Source organism: Heptranchias perlo, chromosome 31 (genome assembly GCF_035084215.1).
Source record: "Heptranchias perlo isolate sHepPer1 chromosome 31, sHepPer1.hap1, whole genome shotgun sequence".
Taxonomy (NCBI): domain Eukaryota; kingdom Metazoa; phylum Chordata; class Chondrichthyes; order Hexanchiformes; family Hexanchidae; genus Heptranchias; species Heptranchias perlo.
Window position 1 is genome coordinate 29,374,318 of NC_090355.1, and position 25,524 is coordinate 29,399,841.

At 42.0% G+C, this 25,524-nt stretch overlaps 1 protein-coding gene across 1 annotated transcript; it reads right to left on the reverse strand.

The window, feature by feature from the left end:
* Positions 1-482: 482 nt before the first annotated feature.
* psmd5 (proteasome 26S subunit, non-ATPase 5) lies at positions 483-25,522 on the reverse strand. Its single transcript, XM_067969856.1, has 10 exons — positions 25,339-25,522; positions 16,221-16,365; positions 15,029-15,142; positions 13,884-14,012; positions 11,531-11,640; positions 10,431-10,573; positions 9,101-9,292; positions 7,966-8,075; positions 5,183-5,323; positions 483-4,169 (listed from the first exon to the last, which is right to left on the reverse strand). The coding sequence occupies exons 1-10, from the start codon at positions 25,509-25,511 to the stop codon at positions 3,912-3,914; spliced, it is 1,515 nt and encodes a 504-aa protein (XP_067825957.1). The 5' UTR covers positions 25,512-25,522; the 3' UTR covers positions 483-3,911.
* Positions 25,523-25,524: the final 2 nt, after the last annotated feature.

Sequence of the window (25,524 nt, forward strand, 5' to 3'; positions counted from 1 at the left end):
AGCACAAGAAACACCCCATGTTACGCCCTCCGCCATGACAGATAGAAGTGACGTCCATCATTTTAAAACTGAAGAGACTGAAAGTGGGTGAGAGAGGGGGACTTTCCATTGTGTATTCACATGTTTCCCAGAACAAAGTTAGACAGAAGATTTAATGCAAAACTGGAACAGAAAGCAACAGTAATAACTCAGTAACGCAATAGCTCGCAACTCAAATACAGATATAGTCACAAGACCAGCAGCTACGACAAACCACTTATAATTTATCTGTCATTGTTAAGGCATCGAAGACTGCTTTCTATTGTGAGCACGATTCATAGATCTCGAGTGAGAATGACAGTCTCACGACACTCCAACACTGTTTTCTGGACCATCACTGCCCTTAGAAGTGGGCAGCTTTTCTGGCAGCAGTCATCTCCAAAACAGCTCAAAGAAATGCTCGAATTTACTAATAATTTTAGTATTGCAACACAAGAAAAGCATGACCTTCAGAATCTTTATTTGTGGGTGTGTATAAGTTTAGGATCTGATGTGCATGTATACAGTTGCAACAACATTATCCAACCCACACCCCAGTGTAGACACTATGAACTGATTACAAGTATAATCTAGTCACATTGTAAGGAAAGAGGATCAGACAACTGCTGTCTTCACACAGTTGTTGAACTCTGCCTGGCTTTGGAGTGCATGTACTTGCTGCAGAGGATTAGTGATGAGGGATTCTAGTAGTAAAGCATTTCACCAGGGTGTCCTGTGATGTGACAGACGGAATGTATGCTTCTTCCAGACGGAATCTGTGAAGCTTATTTAAGAAATGAGCAGGGCAAGAAACAGCTGTACGGATTTTAAATGTCAGCACTGCTGCTGCATAATTAATTAGTTCAGGCCATGGGCACAGAAGAACTAACCCTGTCCACCCATAATCAATTTGCACTGGTATCATGACTTTCAGATTTATTTTTGAAGGCAACACGCAGTCACTTTAAGAGAGATTATTCAACCTTTCCCCTAGTATCCCACTGGCGAGGATGGCAACTTGCCAGCTCACTCTCACTCAATGCTACTCTTAAACTAGCTACCACAAGGTCTTTGAAACATAAACCAAGATCACTTCATATGTCCAGTAGCAGTATAGTTTACACCCATGATACATTTAAGATGGGCTAATTTGGCAGATTTTTAATTTCATATTGCAGAATATTGTAAAAAACTATGTAAATCACAATCTCAATTCTCTTCCAGATATGAATCCACATTTTATAAGACAATGTAAATTTTCTCCCCTCTTCTGTTGAAGGTTTTGACTCCAGCTAGGGTATAGTTCCACAGCTGCTGGTACTTTGCTAAGGTGACTATTTTATGCTGGTTGAATCTGGACACTAAGTGCAGGCAGCTATTGTACCATGAGAGCCTTCACACCTGCGAATGAACGAACGAACACCAGTGGATATTTATCAGCAGCAGGAACCAGGGCTACTTTTACCCCCCACTTAGGCTAGGGACACAGTTTAGTTTCCCCACCTTTCAGGAAGTGTTTAAATAACACTTTAAAAAAAAAAGGAAAGTTTATTTTAAAAGTCTCTCTCGGTACATATTGGGGCAGAACTTACTCAGTCGGGACGCTGCTCCGTAACGGCACCCACTCCAACCACTGTCGAATCTATCGGAGCAAGTTTGCGAATGCGCACACGCGCAGTAAAACCCCGAAATCACAAACTTGCTCAGATTAGTTCACCGGCATTTTGACAAGTTACGAATTAAAGGGCCACCTACACTACAATCAGCAAATATCCATAAACTTACCCATCTGCCCAGCTGGAACGAAGATACTTATGCCACGAGAAGGTACGCTTGAAAACACCAGCCCTACATTACTTTCTAAAAGCGCGGTGACTTATAATGACTGCAAAACAAAATATTACATTTTCAAAATGTGGAATGTCTGATAATATTTGATTTAAAAATTAACATTAAATTTTTTTAAAACTTAATTTTTGTATGTTTCAGACATAATAAATAATTTCCTTCCCTTTTTCTAATAAGGTATGTTAAATTTTTATTTAGACTAATATAGGGAAAGTCACTTTAAATGAATGATGTGGCGATGCCGGTGATGGACTGGGGTTGACAATTGTAAACAATTTTACAACACCAAGTTATAGTCCAGCAATTTTATTTTAAATTAAATTCACAAGCTTTCGGAGGCTTCCTCCTTCGTCAGGTGACATCGTTCACCTGACGAAGGAGGAAGCCTCCGAAAGCTTGTGAATTTAAAATAAAATAATTAAATGAATGAGTTTTACTTGCCTGCATGAGGGCGGGGCTTCCATTCCCACAGTCTGTGCATGCGCATGAGGGCCTACGCTGATCTCGGAGTGCATCACTCGAGAAGAATTGAAAACGGAGCAAGTGGACGGCGTGGGCCACGCAGTAAAGTACTTTATTTCTGCAGGATGTGCGGAGAGCCTTGCCACGCCGGTCGGAGCAAGTTCCGGCCCGATGTGCACACCAGGTCTCTATATACCAGTCACAAAAATATCTGCACAAAGTATTTTTTTTTTCCCTTGGTGGTAATGGATTGGGGGGGCGGGACCAGAGGGGGATTGTTGGTTAAAACTAGAATGCAAAGGAATTTTCAACGAACACCAAGCCTGCTATAGTATCAGCAATGTGGAAACTTTTTGGGGGGAAGGCGAAGAAAGAAGAGTGTGGTGGAAAGTGCCCTGAAAAAAGAAAAGGTGCGATTATTACTACAGCTACTGGACAGCTGAAGATTATACTCCACAGAACACAGGTATGGCAAAATAAGTAGCTGGGGGGGGGGGGGAAAGAAGGAATCCAAGAACACTGATTTGCACATTGGCCCTTGCTATGTACTCTGACGAAAGGTCTTCGACCTGAAACGTTAACTCTGTTTCTTTCTCCACAGATGCTGCCTCACTTGCTGAGCTTTTCTAGCATTTTCTGTTTTTATTATCCCTTACTATGTACAAAGTCCTGTTTACATTGTCATTTGCAGACAGCAGCAATCCCTCAGTCCTCCCTTCCTTGTACAATTTGTTAAATGCCCAAATGTGGCATCACGTAATCAATGTTACTTGATTTAGATCATTGCTTTTGGCCTGGTTGGTGTCCAGCACTAGTGGCCTTTGCTTATCACCTGGTTTCAGAATTTTAAAAAAAATCCTACATTGCTACAATCTAGTTTACAGATGTCCACAAATAATAAACACCCTGGAACCTCACTAAATCAAAGTGGAATGCAGCAGACGTGGTAACAGTGGTCTGTAGAAATTCCCCTGCCTTTGAAATTGCAGTTCTTCTAACCGCAGAAAGTACATGATTAAGTTAGACACCCCAAACTCTAGTGGAGTGCTTTCCTTCATCATCTGTAAACAAAAGGAAAGGTCATCACCAAATGTCACAGGTTGCAAAAACCATGTTTTAGTTGAAACTTGCTGCCAGCGTGTTAGCTGCTAGGAAAGGTTTCCTGTAACTTGCTTAGCGATTGAAGCCTTGCAATGGCATCTACCTGGTGAGGAAACTTCAAACATCACTTTACAAACTTCAAAAGCTCCTATATACCAAATAAGAAACTGTGATTTACAGCTGGAAAAAGTCACGTGGATGCTGTACGAGAAAATATATCACTCTGGCCCGAAATCTCAAAATGTCGGGCGCTTTTTATATTCCGAGTTGCATATCTTACCGTTGCCCATGGATTGCTTAATAGCTTGGGAGGGAAGGGGAAAGGAAAAGGTGGTCAAGACAGCATGAAAATTCCACTTGATTGAAGCTTCTGTTTGAAGTCAAGCTTCTTGTAGTATGTCTTTACAAGAATTCAGTGACAATTAATTTAAAGACTTAGTATTTTTCTTTAATCAACATCTTTAATGATCAGACTCGGACGATTATTCTCCACCTTCCACGGCAACGGTTGCAACTGCTTTCACAAAGTAAGGGCCTTCCCGCAGGTATGCTCGGAGCTGCAGGTAATGTTGATTCCCAAAGATTTCGGCTACTGTCTTGGAAGCTACAAGAGTTTTTACTAGTTCGTACTTGGCATCCTTTGAGGTTTTGTCAGGTGCAGTTGACCTGTCGACAATGTATTCCACAAATCCTGGCGTGCTGATCATCAGCCTCTGACCCCAAGGCTGGCTAGCAATTGCCTGCATTTAAAAGGGAGACGAAGGAAAAGTCATTAAAAAATATCAATTACGATAACAAAAACAGCCTTTACAACTCAATAAACATCCATGTTTTTGAGAACAGATAAAGAACCAACAATTTCTCCCCCCTGCCTTTTTGATTGATTAAAATGCACTCATGAGTTGAGTGGAGTAGAGTTACAAGGGACAAAACTGGGATAGAGTTACCGTCAGGGTTAGGAGTGGGATATAGATGGTAATCCAACATACCACATATCGGGTAATTAAAAACGACAGATTCTAATTGGGAACCAAATTAGTGAGAGATGCAGAGGGCTGTGGCTGACAACACTGGGAACCAGTAAATAAGTTACAAAATGATATGATTTGACTGAAATGCAAAAAATATTTCAACATAATTAATGTCAAATTGGATGCACGAGTCATATCTTAAATCTCACTGAATATAGGCGCAACTCATACATTCATAAGAATTTTATTCCTGAAGAAAAACTGGTAGAATGTGTGTACCGTTAAAGAACAATATGGATAAATATCAGCGTCTTCCCTAAACACATTGCTGTAATATTTTAAAATAAAATCTTTTGCAGAAAATACACACTGTCAAACCAAAAAGGCAGTTGTAAGTGATATGTACAATGGATTTTATAATTTTTTTAAAAATTAAATTTGAGAGATTTAGGACATTAAGTGCCTGAAGAAATGTCCTAAATCTCACTCGTAAATTTGATATTTATAAAATCCATTGTACAACTGCATAGGACTATTCACCTGTGTCTGATTTGCATCTCCCAATGCTGCCACTAATTGTGAAAATAACACCCAGTAAAACACAATCAGCAGCAAAATGCTTGCAAACAAGCATATCAACACTTAAATCTACTGGATCACTTAGTGTTACCACTCATCCCACATGCATAATATCTGGAGTTTTAAATAGTTAGGTCAGAGCGTCTAAACATTTTACGAAAAAGAAGAAATTGGATTTTGCATGCTAATGACAAAAGACTCACAGTGAAGACTTTTAGAGCACCAATATGAATCTCTGGGAAAGGCTGGGAGCTCATACTGCCGAATGTTTCCATTGGGTGGCTATGCAGAGCTTGGAACCAGGACTCTGTCATCCCTAGAAGGTCCTCGGTTTGCTGGTCAGTCTGTGAAATTGATGGAAAAGTGAAACAGCAATGGCATAAGAAAATGTCACAGATGGCTGCGGGTGAAACCTCTGATGCAGTACTGAACCGGTAGGCATGCACAGCAGGAGTGTGTGTTTTGAAGAAGCAGGACAGACCCGAGACAGTAGAATCCCAATATATTGTAGCAGTTTTTCTTTTTGTAGACCCAACACCCACTGGGGAAACAGATCTTGCAAATATTATAGGCTTTGTAACAGTCCAGTGTGCAAATACAATCACAACATTCTGACACCCTATGGAGCCTGATTACCTTTAAAACGCACCACACATTGCATGCTTGCCATAAATTATGGGCTCAATGGACTGCGGCAAGTCAGGAACTGCTCCAAATGAAAAGCTCACCTTGGATCAATCGTTCTCTCCAAATTGTGTTTGGCAACATGGATAAAGAATTAGTTAATATACACCAAACACACTCCACACAACACTGGGCAATTTCAAAACTGTTTGTTGGATATATAGTGAATTTTATTCACACAAGTACACAGCACTTCAGATTATAGAGAGATCTCCAGCACAGGTCCAACATAAACCCATTGCAGCCTTGTTTTAGGAGACACTAATCTGAAATAATCTCCCAGTTTCAGGTACCAGCCAAGTATGTGCAATTAATAAAATGACTACCATTTTAAATTCTATAAATTTAACCCAATTATCCATGAATTTTAAGTTTGAAGCATTAAAAATACATTAAAAAGACAAGGGAGTTCTTTCCAGTTAGCTCTTCAAAATCCTCCGGCCCAAAAATCCAAAACCTGGAGAAAAATCAGTGTGAAGGCAGAGGAATTTGTTTAGTGAAATGAAATGTAGCAATATCAATCCACTAGAGTCTATACTGGCAGAAAGCTAGTATAGCACCCACACCCTTTACTGCCTGAAGCATGTTTTCTTCAGTGTTATAGTGGAGACATTTTGCAGTATACAGAATTATAGAATTTTTTGATTACAATCCTCACAATCGTCTATGTCTATGCAACTCTGCTCCACTCACATGATCCAATAGACCACAGACGTCCTGGACATAGTTCTGCAACACAATACAGGAGGATGTTCAGTCTGGCACAGAGGAGGCCAGCCTGATCCAGCCCAGTCATCATGATCAGCACAGAGTACAGGAGCAAGAGATAGTTTTCCTCCACAGCATGCCAAACATGACTACAATATGTCATCACTGGGTGGGTACAAGCTTTGTAGAACACACACCCTTGTGGATGGTGACTGTGTTTTTCCTACAGAGATTACATGTGCTGGGAAGCTTTTCCAGCTATCTTTGCCCCATATTCCCAGAAAAGATCAGCTCAATTGAGATTACCAAGCCAAGGAGCTCAAATTAATTATATATTTTTTTAATAAAGGTCTTTAATAACCAATATGATTCACTACGAGCATTTAACATGAAATATGATCTGAGGTTGCTACTGAATAAGTAACTCTATATGCTGCTATTGGTAACTGGAGATGTCTGACACCTGTTGCACTTTAATGGGCACTGGGAGATCAGAATTTAGTACAGTACACTAGAAATTAAGCCATAGTGATTTGAAATCTAGTTTATTAACCCTCAGATACCCAAGAGGTTCAGGGGAAACTCCTTGCTCCCTCGCTTTGCTTTCAGTTCACACACTATGACACTGAAATTGCCCCCTGCTGCAATATTAATGATAATACTATTCAAACAGCAGGGATAGCTATTACTGCAATACTAACCCTACACAACTAAAACTATTTTACATAAACACTTTTACCTGTGTTTGCCCAGTCATTCCATTTTCTCTCTCCTGTACTCTCCTCTTCCCTCCATCCTAGTTTAAGTTTTAAAAACGTAATTTTACTATTTTTCCAACTGAAAAAACTCTAGTCGAACTTTATCTCCTATATTTTTCTAAGTTTAAAATCTATATCACTTCTCTGCCTTACCGCTCATTCAGGAGGTGGAAGTAACTTTTACAAGATCCGTTGTTTGACTGACTGAAATGAGACAATCAAGTGACAGTGACCTGAAGATCGACAGTCATGTTGTAGATCTGATGGATCACATAGGCAGAACTCCCCATTCATGTCACTGTGAAGGGGAATGCCACCCAAAAAACACGCTTCTGGGCTGTTCTTAAACCAATAACTTTAAAACAAACACAATAACAAGGTTATGATTAAGAAACATCAATAGGTGGCCAGATACATCTTCCTGCATAACATTCAGGGTAATGTGAATTCAGTGCACTTTCCATTTAAACAAGGGATGACTCTGGAGACCATTACTTTTAAAAGGTAAGCTTATAGAGCAAAAGTGGACTCTGCATCTTACAGCTTACTTTGGCAAAAACAGCACTGATATTTAGTGTGCTCACAGAAAATCATTTTTGAAAATGGATGTGAATTAAGTAGCAAAATGCCTGTAAAGTTTTTTTTATTTTGGGAGGCAGGGGTGCGGTGGAGGTGGTGGAAAGAACTCATATGCTTTTTTAATCACAGAGGTCGATTCAAATTCTGTTCTTGCACTATCTAGGGCAGGCATATAATCTCATCTACAGCCACAATCCAAATCCAGGACCTTTTGAACTTTATCTTGCTTACATGCAACATTTTTACTGGGTTCTTACCGGCAGAGAGAGGAGAGAAGCAATAGTGTCGAGGCAGCGGACTCGTGTGTCTGTGGAAGAGTTGCACGAGATCAAACCCAGCTTTCTCAAAACCTCCTGGAATGTACTACCTGAATATATTTGGGAAAACAGGGAAAACTTTAAATTATAATTCTGCATTTTAGTATAAGAGCAGGAAAAAAAACCTCCAGGTACTGTGATTCTTCAGCCAGACTAGTGTTAACGATTCGGGTATTCAAGATACTGTTTCTTGTGCCTGGTGCAAAGGACTTCTGCAACAGGCAAGTTCCTATTAACTGGAACGTGATCTTATGCGCAAAGTAATTTGGGAGGTAGTGCGCCCAGGAAGAACAATTAGCTGCTTATGCTGCTGCTAAGCTTACTGGAAATTAATGTGCGACACCTCAATCTTCTGATCGCTCCAACTGACAGACAACTCATCAAATGTCTCTAGATTTAAACTGCAAATCAGCCAAATTATAAATCCCAAATAGTGTTTTCTTAAATTGACCCCCCCCTCCACCCCACCAAAAAAAAATGCGATTCGTGGCATGGCCACAATCCCAAATACTGTCCTACAAGTATTGTATGACAAAAAGTAGTTACTTCATAAAGTACACGTACAATTTATTAAAGGCAAAGTTAAAACAAAGAAACAACAAATAAAACCCCGTTTACAGGTGCAAAAGGTCAACCAGGTGGAATCCCTGGCCTATGCAGAGTTAACTGATCTTAGCCGGGTAGGGGCGTTACAATTTGCCACAGCAGTCTTAAGCTAGCTAGAGAGACACAAACACACAGAGTGAGAATAGATGATAAACAATGCTAAATGGAAGGGTGAGAAAAAAAAAATCTAATTATAAATTACTCCTTAGACTGCTAATGAGTTCAGGGAATCTGATCTGTAAATAAGCTGGTCAATGTCATGCTAAAGGTTTAATTCTATTTACCAGAATGATGGAGTAAATTAGTTTACACATCATCCTGCACATTAGTATTACAGCAGTGAATTGTAGGTGGAATTTCAGAAAGACGACTTCTATATAGCACCTTTCACACCCAACTTGAAAGAGAAAAAATACTCAATTTATTTATCTATAGTTCAGCTGGGAATTGAAGCAATAACATTGTTTACCTGTTTTATGTAGAACTTGCTTTCCTTCAATACATGTTCCAAGAAGCCCAAGGGTATCCAAACCAACTCCAATCATGGTTGGCTCCTGCCCTTCAATCATCTCAAACACCTTTTCAATAAAGGCAGGATAACGCTCACAGATCTGTTGAGGACTGTCAACCATTGCCAAATTTCCAAAGAACTTCACTAAATCTACAAAAAAAGCAATAAATACAAACTCAGACTGAGGAGCGTACACAGGCACCAGGTGTGTCAGGACAATGCAAAAGAATTTTAACATCTACATTCACAGCTCCAATAAGTAGTACTGTGCAATAGTAGGACCGGGATTAATGGCCATAATTCTCAGTCACTGATCTCAATATTCCCTTTATGGGGAGATGCTGAATAGAGCTCCAATACCTACCACAAGGAGTGAATTCCCCCGCCCTCTCCTGAAGGTACTGATCCATGTTCCACGGACACCCCACTCTGGTTCTTCAAACAAGTGATCGTTCACGTGTGCGCCTAAACAATAAACATTAATAGGCCTATTCTACCATAGAGGGCATCACAGTGGAACCACCACCCAGATCCACTTTCTAGCAGAGGTCACAGTATCACGATCAGCACAGTAGTCCTGGTAATTTTCCCCCTTCCTTAGCCAATGGGTGCTGCTGGAGTTAGCATTTCACTTAGAAGCTCCAGAGTCCCTTAAATAGATCCGTGATTCAGAATATTTTTTTTTTTGGTCAAGCTTTAGGATATGCTCTGAATTCCTTGATTAAATGGCAGCTTTTAACTCACAGCCAAAAAAATATTGTCTACAAAACAACAACTTGCATTTATATAGCGCCTTTAACATAGTAAAACGTCCCAAGGCGCTTCAAAGGAGCATACTCATAAAAAATTGACACCGAGCTTAAGAGGGAGACATTAGGACGGGTGATCAAAAGCTTAGTGGAAGAGGTAGGTTTTAAGGAGCGTTAGAGGAGGAGTGAGGTGGAGAGGCTATTCTGCGTTACCATTCTTATACAAACACATTTTGAAGAGTTAATTTTTTTTAAAAACTCATTATTGGAAAGTAGAGCAAGTACTTCAAGGCTAGTGAAAAAGTAAATTTAAAACCGATACATTTGGGGGAAAAAAATCTTTACTCGAAGGGGATGAACATTTGGAACAATCTACCAGGAACTGGGGTTAAAAAATATTAGGGGAGTGGAAAATTGTAACGTATACTAAGCCGGGTGAATTAAATCGCCAGAGGAAACAGATTCTTACCCGTGACTTTTTCTTATTACTGGGTTGGGAAAAAAAGAGGGGGAAGTATAAAACTATTTCCTTTACTTACTTGGTAGATAAAAGCCAGAGAAGGGATCCGAATCTGCACCAATGATCATGTTTGAGATTCTATCAATGGTACCTTGCTGAGCAAGGTACTGCCGTCCGTGCTGACTCTGAGCGAGTGCAGTAATCATCTCTATGGCAGTAGCTCTGAAATTAAATCGAAACGCTTGTAATTCATTGGATTAGTCATTATCCTGCAATTATTTTTTACACAGGGTGGGAGAAGAAGAGCCGAATGGTCCAGTGGGTAATCACACTCTTTTCACCTTGGTGATCTGGGTTTGAATCCAGCCCAGACTGATGAGACGAAAGTCTCTCTCTCTCAGCTGTAATGGTTCTTTGTAAAAAGACACTTGGGCCATCGCAAACCAGTTGACCGTGCACATGCCTAGAATATCAAATTATCTTTAGACAGGGAATCTTACTTAGAAAAGCAACAAGTTTGTCAATAATGGGGAAACAGTTTTTCCATTTTGGGTGCCCCAGTGTCAGCAAACACTCCCAGGTCATACATAAGCTAGACTGATCCTGAATCTAACCTAACATTATCTCAACAATGTATTTTAACTCCAAGCCCAGAAATTAATCACTACTGCACCAGTGTGACATTTCCATTTTCCAACCCAGGCATCCTAATGATTGGAGTGAGATTGCCAATTAGTGGCAAATTGTGGACAGTTCTGAGTTGTTAGCTTGTATAGTGCCAGAGAAACCTTCAGATATTTAGCCCCATTTTTCCTCTTGCCACAATTAATCTGACTCCAGACAGTTGGTTGGATGATTTTGTTCACATAATTTTCTGTCAACGGTGCTCTATGAGCAGGAGGCACAATTGTAGCTGAGCAACCCAAAGCCAGACTTGGTATTGCCCCTTCAATTTTGGCCTGGGCCACTGCTTTTACCTCCTTTCCTACAATGGTAAATCCAGTGACCCAGGCCAAAATGAGAAAATGGTCTAATATAACCACTGAGGCTACAAAAACATGTGGTTCCATTTAAGTAACAGACACCTCCAAAATTTGCTGGTTAAGGTTAGTAATTGAAAGTTATCTAGTTCCTTCCAAAGTAATACAGCAAATTTCTAGCAGGCAGTAAAGTTCTCACCTGATCAGAACATCGTCCCCTGCAAGCTCACCGAGCAGCTGAGATATGAAACCACTGTTGGCGCAATATCCCAGGGAAACGGGCGACACAGACGAGATCTCCACCACCAGCTGCAAGGCGAAAGTACAATGGAGCTTAACGCTGCTCTCAGGATTAGATGCATAATGGTCAAGTTATTTTAGGTTAATAGATTTGGATTATTAATTGTACTTTTAGGCAGAAATTCAACAAATAAAAATTAAATAATAAAGCAACTTGGTGTCAGAATTTTCTTCAGGATAGTACATAATAATGAGCTGGCTTACTGTACTAAAATGATACTGCATATTCAATAGAAAACACAGCACCACTAAACAACTCCAGGTACTAGAGAAGCTGCATGGCAATGCCGGGTTTGACTTGCCTATTCTCCTGAGCTCCTGATGACAGCTGCACTAAGTGAGGACCTAACGCAGCCTCATTTGGGGCTGGGAGCAAAGGGAGGGGGAAAAAGAAGAAAGCAGGAAACTCAAGCACCTCCTAGCAGCCTATTAGAGAGGTATGAACAGATGACTGAGAGGAGGTCTCCTCATCTGCGGTTGCCCGGGGAGACCAAAAAGAGGGACTACAAAAAATAAAGTTACCGTCACATATGAATTCAACAACCAAAAAAGTGCAAGTGGTGCAAACAACTGCAATGCAATTGGTGTTTTCCTTTAAAGGATTCAACACAAAACCAGGTCAAATCAAGACTCATATCACCCCTACTGTCATTTTGGACACAATACCACAAAGAGGGAAAATTACAAAAAAGCAGTGTTATTTTTGCCTCCACTAATCTATGCATAAGTCCATTCCAAGTTCCGCAAGAGTAATTTCTGGACATGTCCTAAATTTGCCGTTTATCAGTTTAAACCCTTTTGACCTACTGCCATAGTTCAGCTTGAAGCAGTGCTCCAGATTTACCTTTTTATACGTTTACTATCTTGTATATGGAAATAGCGAGCAAAGACCATCCATACTCACCCCCTGTCCATTACAACAACTTCCCTTCACATTGTAGAAAAAAGTCCCAAACCCCTTCCCAGAAGCGTAATCAGACAAAAACTGACATCAAGCCAAAGAAGGAAATATTAGGAGGTGGCTAAAAGCTTGGTCGAAGAGGTAGGTTTTATGGGGGGTCTTAAAGGAGAGAGAGGTGGGGAGGTTTAGGGAGGGAATTCCAGAGTGTAGGGCCTAGACAGCTGAAGGCATGGCTGCCAATGGGGGGGGGCAAGGGATTGGATGGTGCACAAGAGGCCAAAGTTGGAGGAACGCAGAGTTCCCAAAGGATTGTAGGGCTGGAGGAAGTTACAGAGATAGGGAGGAGCAAGGCCGTGGAGGGATTTGAACATGAAGATGGCATATACAGAAATATAGAGTTGTGCAGGTATGAAAAAGACCATTTCCATCCATTGAGCCAGTCTCAAAGCTCTGACATCAAGCCCCACTTTATCTCTCAGACTCTTCAACTGATCTTGTCTGCCAAAAAAACTCATCATCTTATCCATCACCCTCTTGAAATTTGTAACACCCTCCATTTCCACTCTAGCTATTCCTCATTCATCATCCTCAGCATGAAGAAGTTATCTCTTTTCTGTATATTCACCGTTTCTGTCTAAGCTTGAATCCATGTACCCTTATCCTAAAGCTTCTGCTAATAGTGAACATCTCTCTGGGTACTTCTATGAAGTCCCCTCTCAGTCACCGCTTTTCAAACTCGAAAAGCCCAAGTTTCTTCATCCTTTCCTCATATCTCAATCCTCTGATGTTAGGTTATGTGAGGCCTGAAGACAAATGGGGCTGGATCAACAATCAGTTTAAATGACCAAACTTCCGAAGTATCCGAGATAAGCAACTATCTACCAATATTAAGCTCCACAACAGTATTGGGCTCAGTAACATCTCCAAATTGTCACCAGCATTCAAGAAATGTTTTAACTCCAGTCAAAATAAACAGACCTTTCAAGTGAATCGCAGTTCTTCACATCTATTTAATGGTTAAAATAGGGTTGTGATGGGTGACTCACTCTTTAAAGGGAGCTGTGGACAGTTCCCTTTGGGAGCTCTGCGTTCCTCCAACTCTGGCCTCTTGTGCACCCTCGAATGACTAGTGAGCTGAGGAATTTTTGAAGTATGTGAGGAACATGCACTTTTTAATGTATTGTGTTAAATACAACCATAGGGACAAAGAGTTAACTGAAGGATACAAAATGAATTGAGATTTACTCAAACGAACAGAGACTTTAGGAAAGCGATAAAGAATATAATCAAAAGTTGAATATTACTTAAAGGAGAAAAATCTTGGAGCTCAACTCCAGCAGATCCACTGTACCTCGTAGACTCTGTATCGTACCACATCATTGGTGCCCATGACATCTTTCAAATCTTGTAACATACTGGTCATGAACAATGCATCAAGTCCAGCTTTACTCTGGGCAACTTTGGAAAGGGATTTGATTGCCTGAAGAAAAAAAATGACACCATCAATAAATTTCCCACCATTGTTTCTTTGCTCCCTTACTGGGGCGAGGGAAATATCACCTGAGATAAGCAAAACAATGCATACAGCGCCGAACACATTTACATAGTTGCCCAGCGCTGAACAGATTTACATAGTTGCTCATCCCCATAACGGTCACATCTGCAATATTGAATTTAGGATCATGCCATTAAAATTAAAATGCACAATCACAAACTTATGCATCCCATCACACTAAAAAAGGCAGAGAAGGCACAGGCACAGGCAATGTTCACCAACAAAGTATTTTGCTACCACTCAGGGGACCATCTGCTTGCCAGGAACAGGCAACAGAAACAAAAGCTGACATAAAAGTGCATCAACACTGCAATAGTTGTCCCAGTGACCGATCAACTTGCAATGTAATATTCAAAGTTACTGTAGGGAAGATTGGTTCCATTTTTGATCAGAGAAGTCAAAACAGTAGTGACAGATAAATGTTTCTCTTTTGCACCAAGCTAGGAAGAAGAATTTGATTTTAATTTATTCTTTTTAAAAATGTGCCGAGGTCTATGAGTTCTGCTCTATATTCAGCCACGAGGAGATGCACAAATTGACCTGCCTCCAGGTTTCAACATCCTGGTGCTCAACTCCCTCCACACCTCCTTCAGAAGTACCGGCCGATATCATTACTTTGTAGCAAATATTTATAGCAGAGGAAAATACAGATCTACACGGAAAGAACAGGGCAGTTGGATTCGTTCCGAAGTTTCTCTTGCAAAGACCCCATTCAGATGCAATGGGCCAAATGGCTGCCTTCTATGCTGTAAACTATGATCACACCAAAACTTTGCACCATGCCAACCTTGTTATACCAACAGCATCTCCACGTACGACAAGAATACTTTTTTTTAGCACATCAAGAGTCAGCACTGCCCCTTGTGTGGAATGTTACACCCCAGAGTTTTCAGAGGACATCAGTAATTATTTGACTTGTATCCGACTAAACGTAACCTCACCTCTTTTGCGACGGATATTCTTTCACCACCAATACTGTTAATCATCTCCCTGAGCAACTCAGGTGAGCCAAGGACTGCCGTGACTGCATCTGCATTTTCAACAATTCGCCCAATCTGGAAAAATTAACACGCAGTGTAAAGAATCCATTATGAATTATGTTCTTCCTACTGAAAAAAATTACAAATTTTATATATAAACAAGACAAACAGTTGCACCTCAATATTAAAAAAGATTTAGTTTGCACTGCCCCCAACTGCCTCCAGTTTTTCCCCAACCCTACATGTCACATACTATATTTTTACAATGTATTAAAACCACAAATCGCAACGGTAAAATGCATTATTATTAAACTGCTGTGATGGACACCAAAAACAAAAATACATTTATATATCTCTTACCAATCATGGGGGCAGGCAGTACCCATGCCTATTCCAATGTATAAATCAGCCACAAAACAAGGGTTGGCTCTCCAATTTTCCCATCTCTACAGAGAGGTTTTCTCAGCACCTCTTCTAGACTGCTACAAGTGGGTGCAGGAGGTGGGAGGGGGAGAGAGAGCAAGAAAGAAAGAACTATAAATACAAATCTATCTCCAGCAATGCTAGTCTGTGGTCCGGTGGCAGGGGCTGCTGAAATGCAACTGAGGTAAGAGCTCTAATCGATTCTTCCCTCTGCAAGGGCGACTCTTATCCAGTTGGTGCCATATCAGGTGACTAACTGCTGCGAGTTAGCTCGATGTTTGCATAACAAGTCTTAATTTTTAAACCAATGGCTAAATATAGGCATTTAGAAGAGGAGGAAAAAGCAAATAACCAGTTGTTGCCCAGTCTACAGCTAAATAGCACAGAGAAGTGTGTGCCTTTGTTGCGTCGTTTGCACTGAAATTAGTAACAATCATTTTTCATTCAATTAAATTGTCTGAAATAAAATAGAATATGGTTTTAGACTGCACTTTCGGAAGATTATTTAAAGCCTTCAGTCACTGCATTAGTCGTGCCAATCATGTGCAGTTTGACTTTTCTGTCTCCAAACTTCTTTTTAAACTGGAAAACCAAGGTAAAGGCTCAGGCCCAAAGTGCAAGTTACCGATATGGTTGAAAAATTAGGTAACAGCAAATTTGAGTTTCAAAACGCAATTTATAACAATAAGAGTTAAAGATATTTTTGAAGGAATACACACTTCTGCCTTACTTGGGACACTGCCAGGATTTTAACACTGTCATCAGAATGTTGAAGTCCCTTCTGGAGTTCCACCTTGAAATTTTGAGCCAGGTAGACCGGTTCCAAAGTTTGCAGAAGTCGCTCAAGAATGGCAACACACACGTCGATCTGTTCCCTGAACAAAGGGGAACAGCTAGATTTAGATAAACAGAATAAAATCGGATCTGGCAGACAACCTACCAGGTTAGTAAGCAAGAGGAGATGCAATCAATCAGTTATACAATATCACTGCATGGCCAGTAGAAACATTTCTGAACTTTATTTTGTAAAAAAAAAAATTGTTCTTGGGATGCGGGCGACAGTGGCAAGGCCGCATTTGTTGCGCACCCCCGGTTGCCCTGAGGGCACTAAAAATCAACCGCATGCATTGTTTGGGATTGGAGTCACATGTAGGCCAGATCGTGCCAGGGTGGCGTGTTCTGGTCCCTGAATGGAATTAGTGAATCAGTTGGGTTTTTAATAATCCAGCAGTTTTCATGGTCTTTTTTCTGATGCCAGCCCACAAATGACCAGGTTTATTGAATGCAACTTACAAACTTGCCGTGGTGGGATTTGAACTCATGACTTCTGGGTTGCTGGTCCAGTACCATGGCTACCATCAGTACAAAAATATAAAGCAAAGCATTTAGGAAATCTGCTGGAAAAAGTTTCCACTGCTACGCACACTTACAGCAGCCACCGCTGATGTCTTCAGGACATTCTATTGCAGAAAATGTACCTGCCGGAAAACTTCTGAGAGTAATATCCCTTCAAAGGGGCACTGTCAACTTTGGAAAGAATTTTTTTTTAAACCTATATCTATCAAGAAAGCTGCATGATTTGCGTGCAACAGAAAATATTACTGGGAAACTCTTGTAGGCTTCATCCTGCACGTCAAAATCATCCTTTAATTAATGCTTAAATACTTCATTGATAGTGAATCCCAATTTGCATAATATAATCCAAATCAAATGAAGGAATGGCTCACTCAAATTCCAATTATTAAAATACAAATCAATATCCTTTTACTGAGAATCTAACTGTGCATCAACTGAATAGGGTGCAGGTACTAACATTAGGGAGAATATTCATAATTTTTTAAAAAATCACAGCATTAATTAAAAAATGAAACAGTGGGGAAACCTCACGAGTGACGTCTATGATTTAAAAAGTGAGAAAATGCAAACTGCTTTAAACATATGGAACTATATTTTTTTTTAAATGAGCTATATTGATCAAAATGAAGACTCAAAATAGTACAAGATGTAGGTAAAAAAGAACTTGCATTTTTAAAAATTCGTTCATGGAATGTGGGTGTCGCTGGCATTTATTGCCCATCCCTAATTGCCCTTGAGAAGGTGGTGGTGAGCCGCCTTCCTGAACCTCTACAGTCCGTGTGGTGAAGGTTCTCCCACAGTGCTGTTAGGAAGGGAGTTCCAGGATTTTGACCCAGCGGCGATATATTTCCAAGTCAGGATGGTGTATGACTTGGAGGGGAACGTGCAGGTGGTGCTGTTCCCATGTGCCTGCTGTCCTTGTCCTTCTAGGTGGTAGAGGTCGCGGGTTTGGGAGGTGCTGTGAAAGAAGCCTTGGCGAGTTGCTGCAGTGCATCTTGTGGATGGTACACCCTGCAACCACAGTGCGCGGGTGGTGAAGGAAGTGAATGTTTAGGGTGGTGGATGGGGTGCCAATCAAGCGGGCTGCTTTGTCCTGGATGGTGTCGAGCTTCTTGAGTGTTGTTGGAGCTGAACTCACTCAGGCAAGTGGAGAGTATTCCATCACACTCCTGACTTGTGCTTTGTAGATGGTGGAAAGGCTTTGGGGAGTCAGGAGGTGAGTCACTCGCCACAGAATACCCAGCCTCTGACCTGCTCTTGTAGCCACAGTATTTATGTAGCTGGTCCAGTTAAGTTTCTGGTCAATGGTGATCCCCAGGATGTTGATGGTGGGGGATTCGGCGATGGTAATGCCGTTGGATGTCAAGGGGAGGTGGTTAGACTCTCTTGTTGGAGATGGTCGTTGCCTGGCACTTGTCTAGCACAAATGTTACTTGCCACTTATCAGCCCAAGCCTGGATGTTGTCCAGGTCTTGCTGCATGTGGGCACAGACTGCTTCATTATCTGAGGGGTTGTGAATGGAACTGAACACTGTGCAATCATCAGCAAACATCCCCATTTCTGACATAGCGCCTTTTTGCATCAAGATGTCCCAAAGAGTTTCATAGCCAAAATGTGGTCACCATTATATAGGTAGGTAAACATGGCTGCCAATTTGCACACAGCAAGGTCCCATAAACAGCAATTGAGATGTTAGATCATAACTTTGGTTGAATGTAATAAACCAGAATGAAAAGGGTTAATTTGATGGAGCTTGCTAGTGTAATACTTCCAATGCTTTTTTTGTATATCAGAAGGTCACTGATCATTTTGTAACTGTGTGAAAGTTAACAATGCATTGGAGAAACATGATAATATAGTGTTAAACCACAATATTTTGAAATAGTTAATTATGTCTGGATTGTTTGGGCAGCTTCGCAAAGTTGAATAGTTTTCAGAAAGGGAAAAAATGTTCTAGGTGAAAAGTAGTCGATGTTTGCCAATTCTTATTGTAAGGACACAAGAGTATTGAGTCAGCAACAGGGGTGCCATCTGCTCAGACACGTGTAATAAAAGTTCATGTGAAAGCTGAACAAAAGGGAGTTGCAGCAGAGCTGTCACACAGCAATGGTAATAAAGGGTATAAAGGAAAGGGTCTCCTTTCTCAGACAGGGAGCTATGCTGAACCCGCCACAGAATAAATCTTGCTTGGCGTAATTCCCAGGACGGAGCTAAACGCTGTGTCCTGTTGGTAAGGTTGCCCCATTGTAGCAATGTAGTACAATGTCCTCTTACAACAATGTCATGTTGCTGCTTTGCAGATATACTTTGTCATAAATAAAAATTAAATTGATTTTTAAACTATACATATGAAGTCGTATCTGATTCAGCAGGTCTAAACCCTAATTATATTGATGTAAGGAATCTTACAACACCAGGTTATAGTCCAACAAATTTATTTTAAAATCACAAGCTTTCGGAGATTATCTCCTTCGTCAGATGATTGAATGAAAAGGTTCTCAAATCGCATATCTTATACGATGTTGGGACAGCATCACACCAATCAAAAGGTGTCGTTGTTATTCAAACAGGCCAGTCACGGAGAACAGAACGTCCCAGTACACTCGATATACATTGTGTCTTTTACACAGGCAAGCAGAAAGAAACTTAAAATGGCAGAGAGAGAGAGAGAATTTTAAAAAACATATAAATTTTTTCCCCCTTTTTGCTGGTGGGGTTACGTGTAGCGTGACATGAACCCAAGATCCCGGTTGAGGCCGTCCTCATGGGTGCGGAACTTGGCTATCAACTTCTGCTCGACGATTTTGCGTTGTCGTGTGTCTCGAAGGCCGCCTTGGAGAACGCTTACCCGAAGATCGGTGGCTGAATGTCCTTGACTGCTAAAGTGTTCCCCGACTGGGAGGGAACCCTCCTGTTTGGCGATTGTTGCGCGGTGTCCGTTCATCCGTTGTCGCAGCGTCTGCATGGTCTCGCCAATGTACCATGCTCCGGGGCATCCTTTCCTGCAACGTATGAGGTAAACAACGTTGGCCGAGTCACAGGAGTATGAACCATGTACCTGGTGGGTGGTGTCCTCTCGTGTGATGGTGGTATCCGTGTCGATGATCTGGCATGTCTTGCAGAGGTTGCCGTGGCAGGGTTGTGTGGTGTCGTGGACGCTGTTCTCATGAAAACTGGGTAACTTGCTGCGAACGATGGTCTGTTTGAGGTTGGGTGGCTGTTTAAAGGCGAGCAATGGAGGCGTGGGGATGGCCTTAGCGAGGTGTTCGTCGTCATCGATGACATGTTGAAGGCTGCGGAGAACATGGTGTAGTTTCTCCGCTCCAGGGAAGCATACCGACAACTGGACAACCAGGAACACTACAGACGGTTACCCGCAGATCCGACCAAAGAACACACCCACCAGCTCAACAAACTGATCAAGACCTTTGATCCAGACCTTCAAAGCATCCTACGCACTCTCATCCCACGTACTCCCCGCGTGGGAGACTTCTACTGCCTCCCAAAGATACACAAAGCCAACACACCCGGACGTCCTATCGTATCAGGCAATGGAACCCTGTGTGAGAACCTCTCTGGATACGTCGAGGGCATCCTGAAACCCATTGTACAGGGAACCCCCAGCTTCTGTCGCGACACTACAGACTTCCTACAAAAACTCAGCACCCACGGACCAGTTGAACCAGGAACACTTCTCACCACGATGGACGTCTCGGCACTATACACCAGTATCCCCCACGATGACGGCATCGCTGCAACAGCCTCAGTACTCAACACCAACAACAGCCAATCTCCAGACGCCATCCTGCAACTCATCCGCTTCATCCTGGATCACAATGTCTTCACCTTCAATAACCAGTTCTTTACCCAAACACACGGAACAGCCATGGGGACCAAATTCGCACCCCAATACGCCAACATTTTCATGCACAAGTTCGAGCACGACTTCTTCACTGCACAGGACCTCCAACCAACACTATACACCAGATACATCGACGACATTTTCTTCCTATGGACCCACGGCGAAGAATCACTGAAGAGACTACACGATAACATCAACAAGTTCCATCCCACCATCAAACTCACCATGGACTACTCCTCAGAATCGGTTTCTTTCTTGGACACACAAATCTCCATCAAAGACGGGCACCTCAGCACCTCACTCTACCGCAAGCCCACGGACAACCTCACGATGCTCCACTTTTCCAGCTTCCACCCCAACCACGTCAAAGAGGCCATCCCCTATGGACAGGCCCTACGAATACACAGGATCTGCTCAGACGAGGAGGAACGCGATGGACACCTACAGACGCTGAAAGACGCCCTCGTAAGAACGGGATATGACGCTCGACTTGTCGATCGACAGTTCCGACGGGCCACAGCGAAGAATCGCATAGACCTCCTCAGAAGACAAACACGGGACGCAACCAACAGAGTACCCTTCGTCGTCCAGTACTTCCCTGGAGCGGAGAAACTACACCATGTTCTCCGCAGCCTTCAACATGTCATCGATGACGACGAACACCTCGCTAAGGCCATCCCCACGCCTCCACTGCTCGCCTTTAAACAGCCACCCAACCTCAAACAGACCATCGTTCGCAGCAAGTTACCCAGTTTTCATGAGAACAGCGTCCACGACACCACACAACCCTGCCACGGCAACCTCTGCAAGACATGCCAGATCATCGACACGGATACCACCATCACACGAGAGGACACCACCCACCAGGTACATGGTTCATACTCCTGTGACTCGGCCAACGTTGTTTACCTCATACGTTGCAGGAAAGGATGCCCCGGAGCATGGTACATTGGCGAGACCATGCAGACGCTGCGACAACGGATGAACGGACACCGCGCAACAATCGCCAAACAGGAGGGTTCCCTCCCAGTCGGGGAACACTTTAGCAGTCAAGGACATTCAGCCACCGATCTTCGGGTAAGCGTTCTCCAAGGCGGCCTTCGAGACACACGACAACGCAAAATCGTCGAGCAGAAGTTGATAGCCAAGTTCCGCACCCATGAGGACGGCCTCAACCGGGATCTTGGGTTCATGTCACGCTACACGTAACCCCACCAGCAAAAAGGGGGAAAAAATTTATATGTTTTTTAAAATTCTCTCTCTCTCTCTGCCATTTTAAGTTTCTTTCTGCTTGCCTGTGTAAAAGACACAATGTATATCGAGTGTACTGGGACGTTCTGTTCTCCGTGACTGGCCTGTTTGAATAACAACGACACCTTTTGATTGGTGTGATGCTGTCCCAACATCGTATAAGATATGCGATTTGAGAACCTTTTCATTCAATCATCTGACGAAGGAGATAATCTCCGAAAGCTTGTGATTTTAAAATAAATTTGTTGGACTATAACCTGGTGTTGTAAGATTCCTTACATTTGTCCACCCCAGTCCATCACCGGCATCTCCACATCATAATTATATTGAGACATGGTATGATATAACAAGCAGATAAACGGCCAGATAATATATTTTAGTGGTGTTGGTTGAAGAATACATGCTGCCCGGGACACCAGGAGAATGCCACTACTCTTCTTCACATAGGGCCATGTGATCTTTTCCGTCCAACTGTTGTTACTATCGTTGATGTTAACAGTTTATGCAGCTATGCTTTATTTTGTTGCTGTTGACATAATCAAATCTCAAACTGGTCCACTTGTTATCTTAGTATTGAATGCCATCCTGACAGTTTATCAGGGCCACACAGCTTCAAGTTGTGCTTTCTGCCCCCACACCATGAGCACTTGCTATGTGTGAGCTCACTGTACAGAACAAGCTTGGGAAACTTGTCAGTCATCTGAACATGTGACACCTATTAGTAACACTGTCTCCAAGAGGAGATTCAAGATCACAACAGTATGATCGACTGAGTTTAGTGTGCAAACTGATAACATTTGACCTAGACTTGCTCTCCTTTGTAATACAATCATGCATTATTGATCAACATCACCATGCTGCCCAAATGAAATGAGTCCAGTATTATCAAGGATGATGACTGCTATGTGATGCTTGTTGAGTGTTAGTTGGTTTATCTGAGCTATTTTCTTTGGATTGATGACAAAGTCTTTACTCATGCTGCAAATCTGTCAAGGCAGTGTCTTGGAACATTATACTACATTGAAGGCACTATATCAATGCAAGTTATCAAACAACTGTTTACAAAAAAAGCTCCTCACAAACAATAGCCAAAGCAGTTCACTCAAGTTGAAAAACTTCAGATGTACAAAATCAGTTCATAGTCCCACACAGAAATCTTTTTCGACAACGACCATTGCACAAAGGCTGAAAATAACCATTAAAACAAACGAGTCGATGTGAGTGATTACAATGAAAATATCAACGGTCAGATGACAAACTGTTTTGAGTGATGTGTTATCGGAATTTCCAGATCAAATGATTCTAATCATTCACATTATAAGCAAAACACATTGTTAGCAAAATTAAAGCCCATGGGATTAAAGGGACAATGGCAGCGAGGATACAAAATTGGCTAAGGGACAGAAAGCAGAGAGCAGTGGTGAACTGTTGTTATTCAGACTGGAGGGAAGTATACAGTGGTGTTCCCCAGGGGTCAGTATTAGGACCACTGCTCTTTCTATTTTATATTAATGACCTGGACTTGGGTATACAGGGTATAATTTCAAAGTTTGCAGATAACACAAAACTGGGAAATGTAGTAAACAACTTAGAGGATAGTAACAGACTGGTGAAATGGGCAGACACATGGTAGATGAAATTTAACACAGAAGTGTGAAGTGATGCCATTTGGTAGGAAGAATGAGGAGAGACTGAGGGGTTACCTGTTGGAGGTCTTTAAGATAATGACAGGGTAGACGTAGTGAAAATGTTTCCACTTGTGGGGGAGTTCTGAAAAGATTTACTAGAATGGTACCAGGCTGACAAACTTCAGTTATTGGAGACTGGAGAAGCTGGAGTCATTCTCCTTAGAACAGAGAAGGTTAAGGGGAGATTTGATAGAGGTGTTCAAGGGCATGAACGGTTTTGATAAGAGTAAATAAGGAGAAGCTGTTTCCAGTGGCCGAAGGATTGGTAACCAGAGGACACAGATTTAAGGTGATCAGCAAGAATCAGAGGCAACATGAGAAAACATTTTTTTGCGCAGCGAGTTATAATGATCTGGAATGCACTGTCTGAAAGGGAATTAGATAAATACTTGAAAGGGAAAAAGTTTACGGGGCTATGGGGAAAGAGCAGGGGAATGGGATTAATCGGATAGCTCTTTCGAAGAGCTGGCACAGGCACAATCCTCCTGTGTTGTACCTACTATGATACATACATCATTTCAACAGCTTTTCATCACAAAATGTCTCATTGAGCAATGGCATACAAGTAGAGAAAAATTTTAGGAGGGTGAAGATTTAGCCACTGGTCAAAGGTGCGAGATGCAGCCAAACTGTCCAGGCAAATTTAGTTATCACAATCTCTTAAATTTTATATCCAACAGAATAAATTAACAAATTAATTGCATATATTTTAGAAAAATGCATATCAGTGTTCAGAAATTAGGGTGAATTGGAAGTTGCGTGGATGCAGCAATGCTCTCGGATGAGTTACACACCGTAAACTCTTTAAAAATAAGCCAAGTCGGTTATGCACTGGCGCATTTTGGCACAAAATCTTTAATAACCGAGCAATAAATGGTGATTGAGGCGACATGTCCATCCCCTGTGCAAAACCCCACAGCTGTTGCCTGGCTCAGACTGCACTTCGCTGTACTGCGTATAGTTTTGGTCTCCTTATCTAAGGAAGGGTATACTTGCCTTAGAGGCGGTGAAACAGAGGTTCACTAGATTAATTCCTGGGATGAAAGGGCTGTTCTATGAGGAGAGATTGAGTAGAATGGCCTATACTCTCTGGAGTTTAGCAGAATGAGAGGTGATCTCATTGAAACATAAGATTGTGAGGGGGCTTGATAGGGTAAATGCTGAGAGGCTGTTTCCCCTGGCTGGAGAGTCTAGAACTAGAGGGCATAGTCACAGGATAAGGGGTCAGCCATTTAAAATTGAAATGGGGAGGAATTTCTTCACCGGGAGGGTTGTGAATCTTTGGAACGCTCTACCCCAGAGGGCTGTGGTTGCTCAGTCCTTGAGAATATTCAATTTTACAACACCAAGTTATAGTCCAACGATTTTATTTGAAATTTACAAGCTTTCGGAGGCTTCCTCCTTCCTCAGGTAAATGTTGGACTATAACTTGGTGTTGTAAAATTGTTTACAATTGTCAACCCCAGTCCATCACCGGCATCTCCACATCGAGAATATTCAAGACTGAGATCGATAGATTTTTGGACTCTAAGGGAATCAAGGGATATGGGGATCAGGCGGGAAAGTGGAGTTGAGGTCGAAGATCAGCCATGATCTGATTGAATGGCGGAGCAGGCTGGAGGGACCATACGGCCTACTCCTGCTCCTATTTCTTATGTTCTCCCCACAGTGACCCGCAACAGAAACTCGCCTGTCGTCGCTATTCAGCAGGCTGAACAGCACCCCAAAGCGTAGGCCCGTCGCCAGCTCGCTCAGCGTGTTCAGAGGCACCGAGTAGACGGCGGTCTTCAAGCTCCTCAGTTCCTCCAATGGCTCTTCCAACTCCGCAATCTCCCGCAGCAACTCCGTCACGGAGGCTGCCATCTTGTCTTGCCTT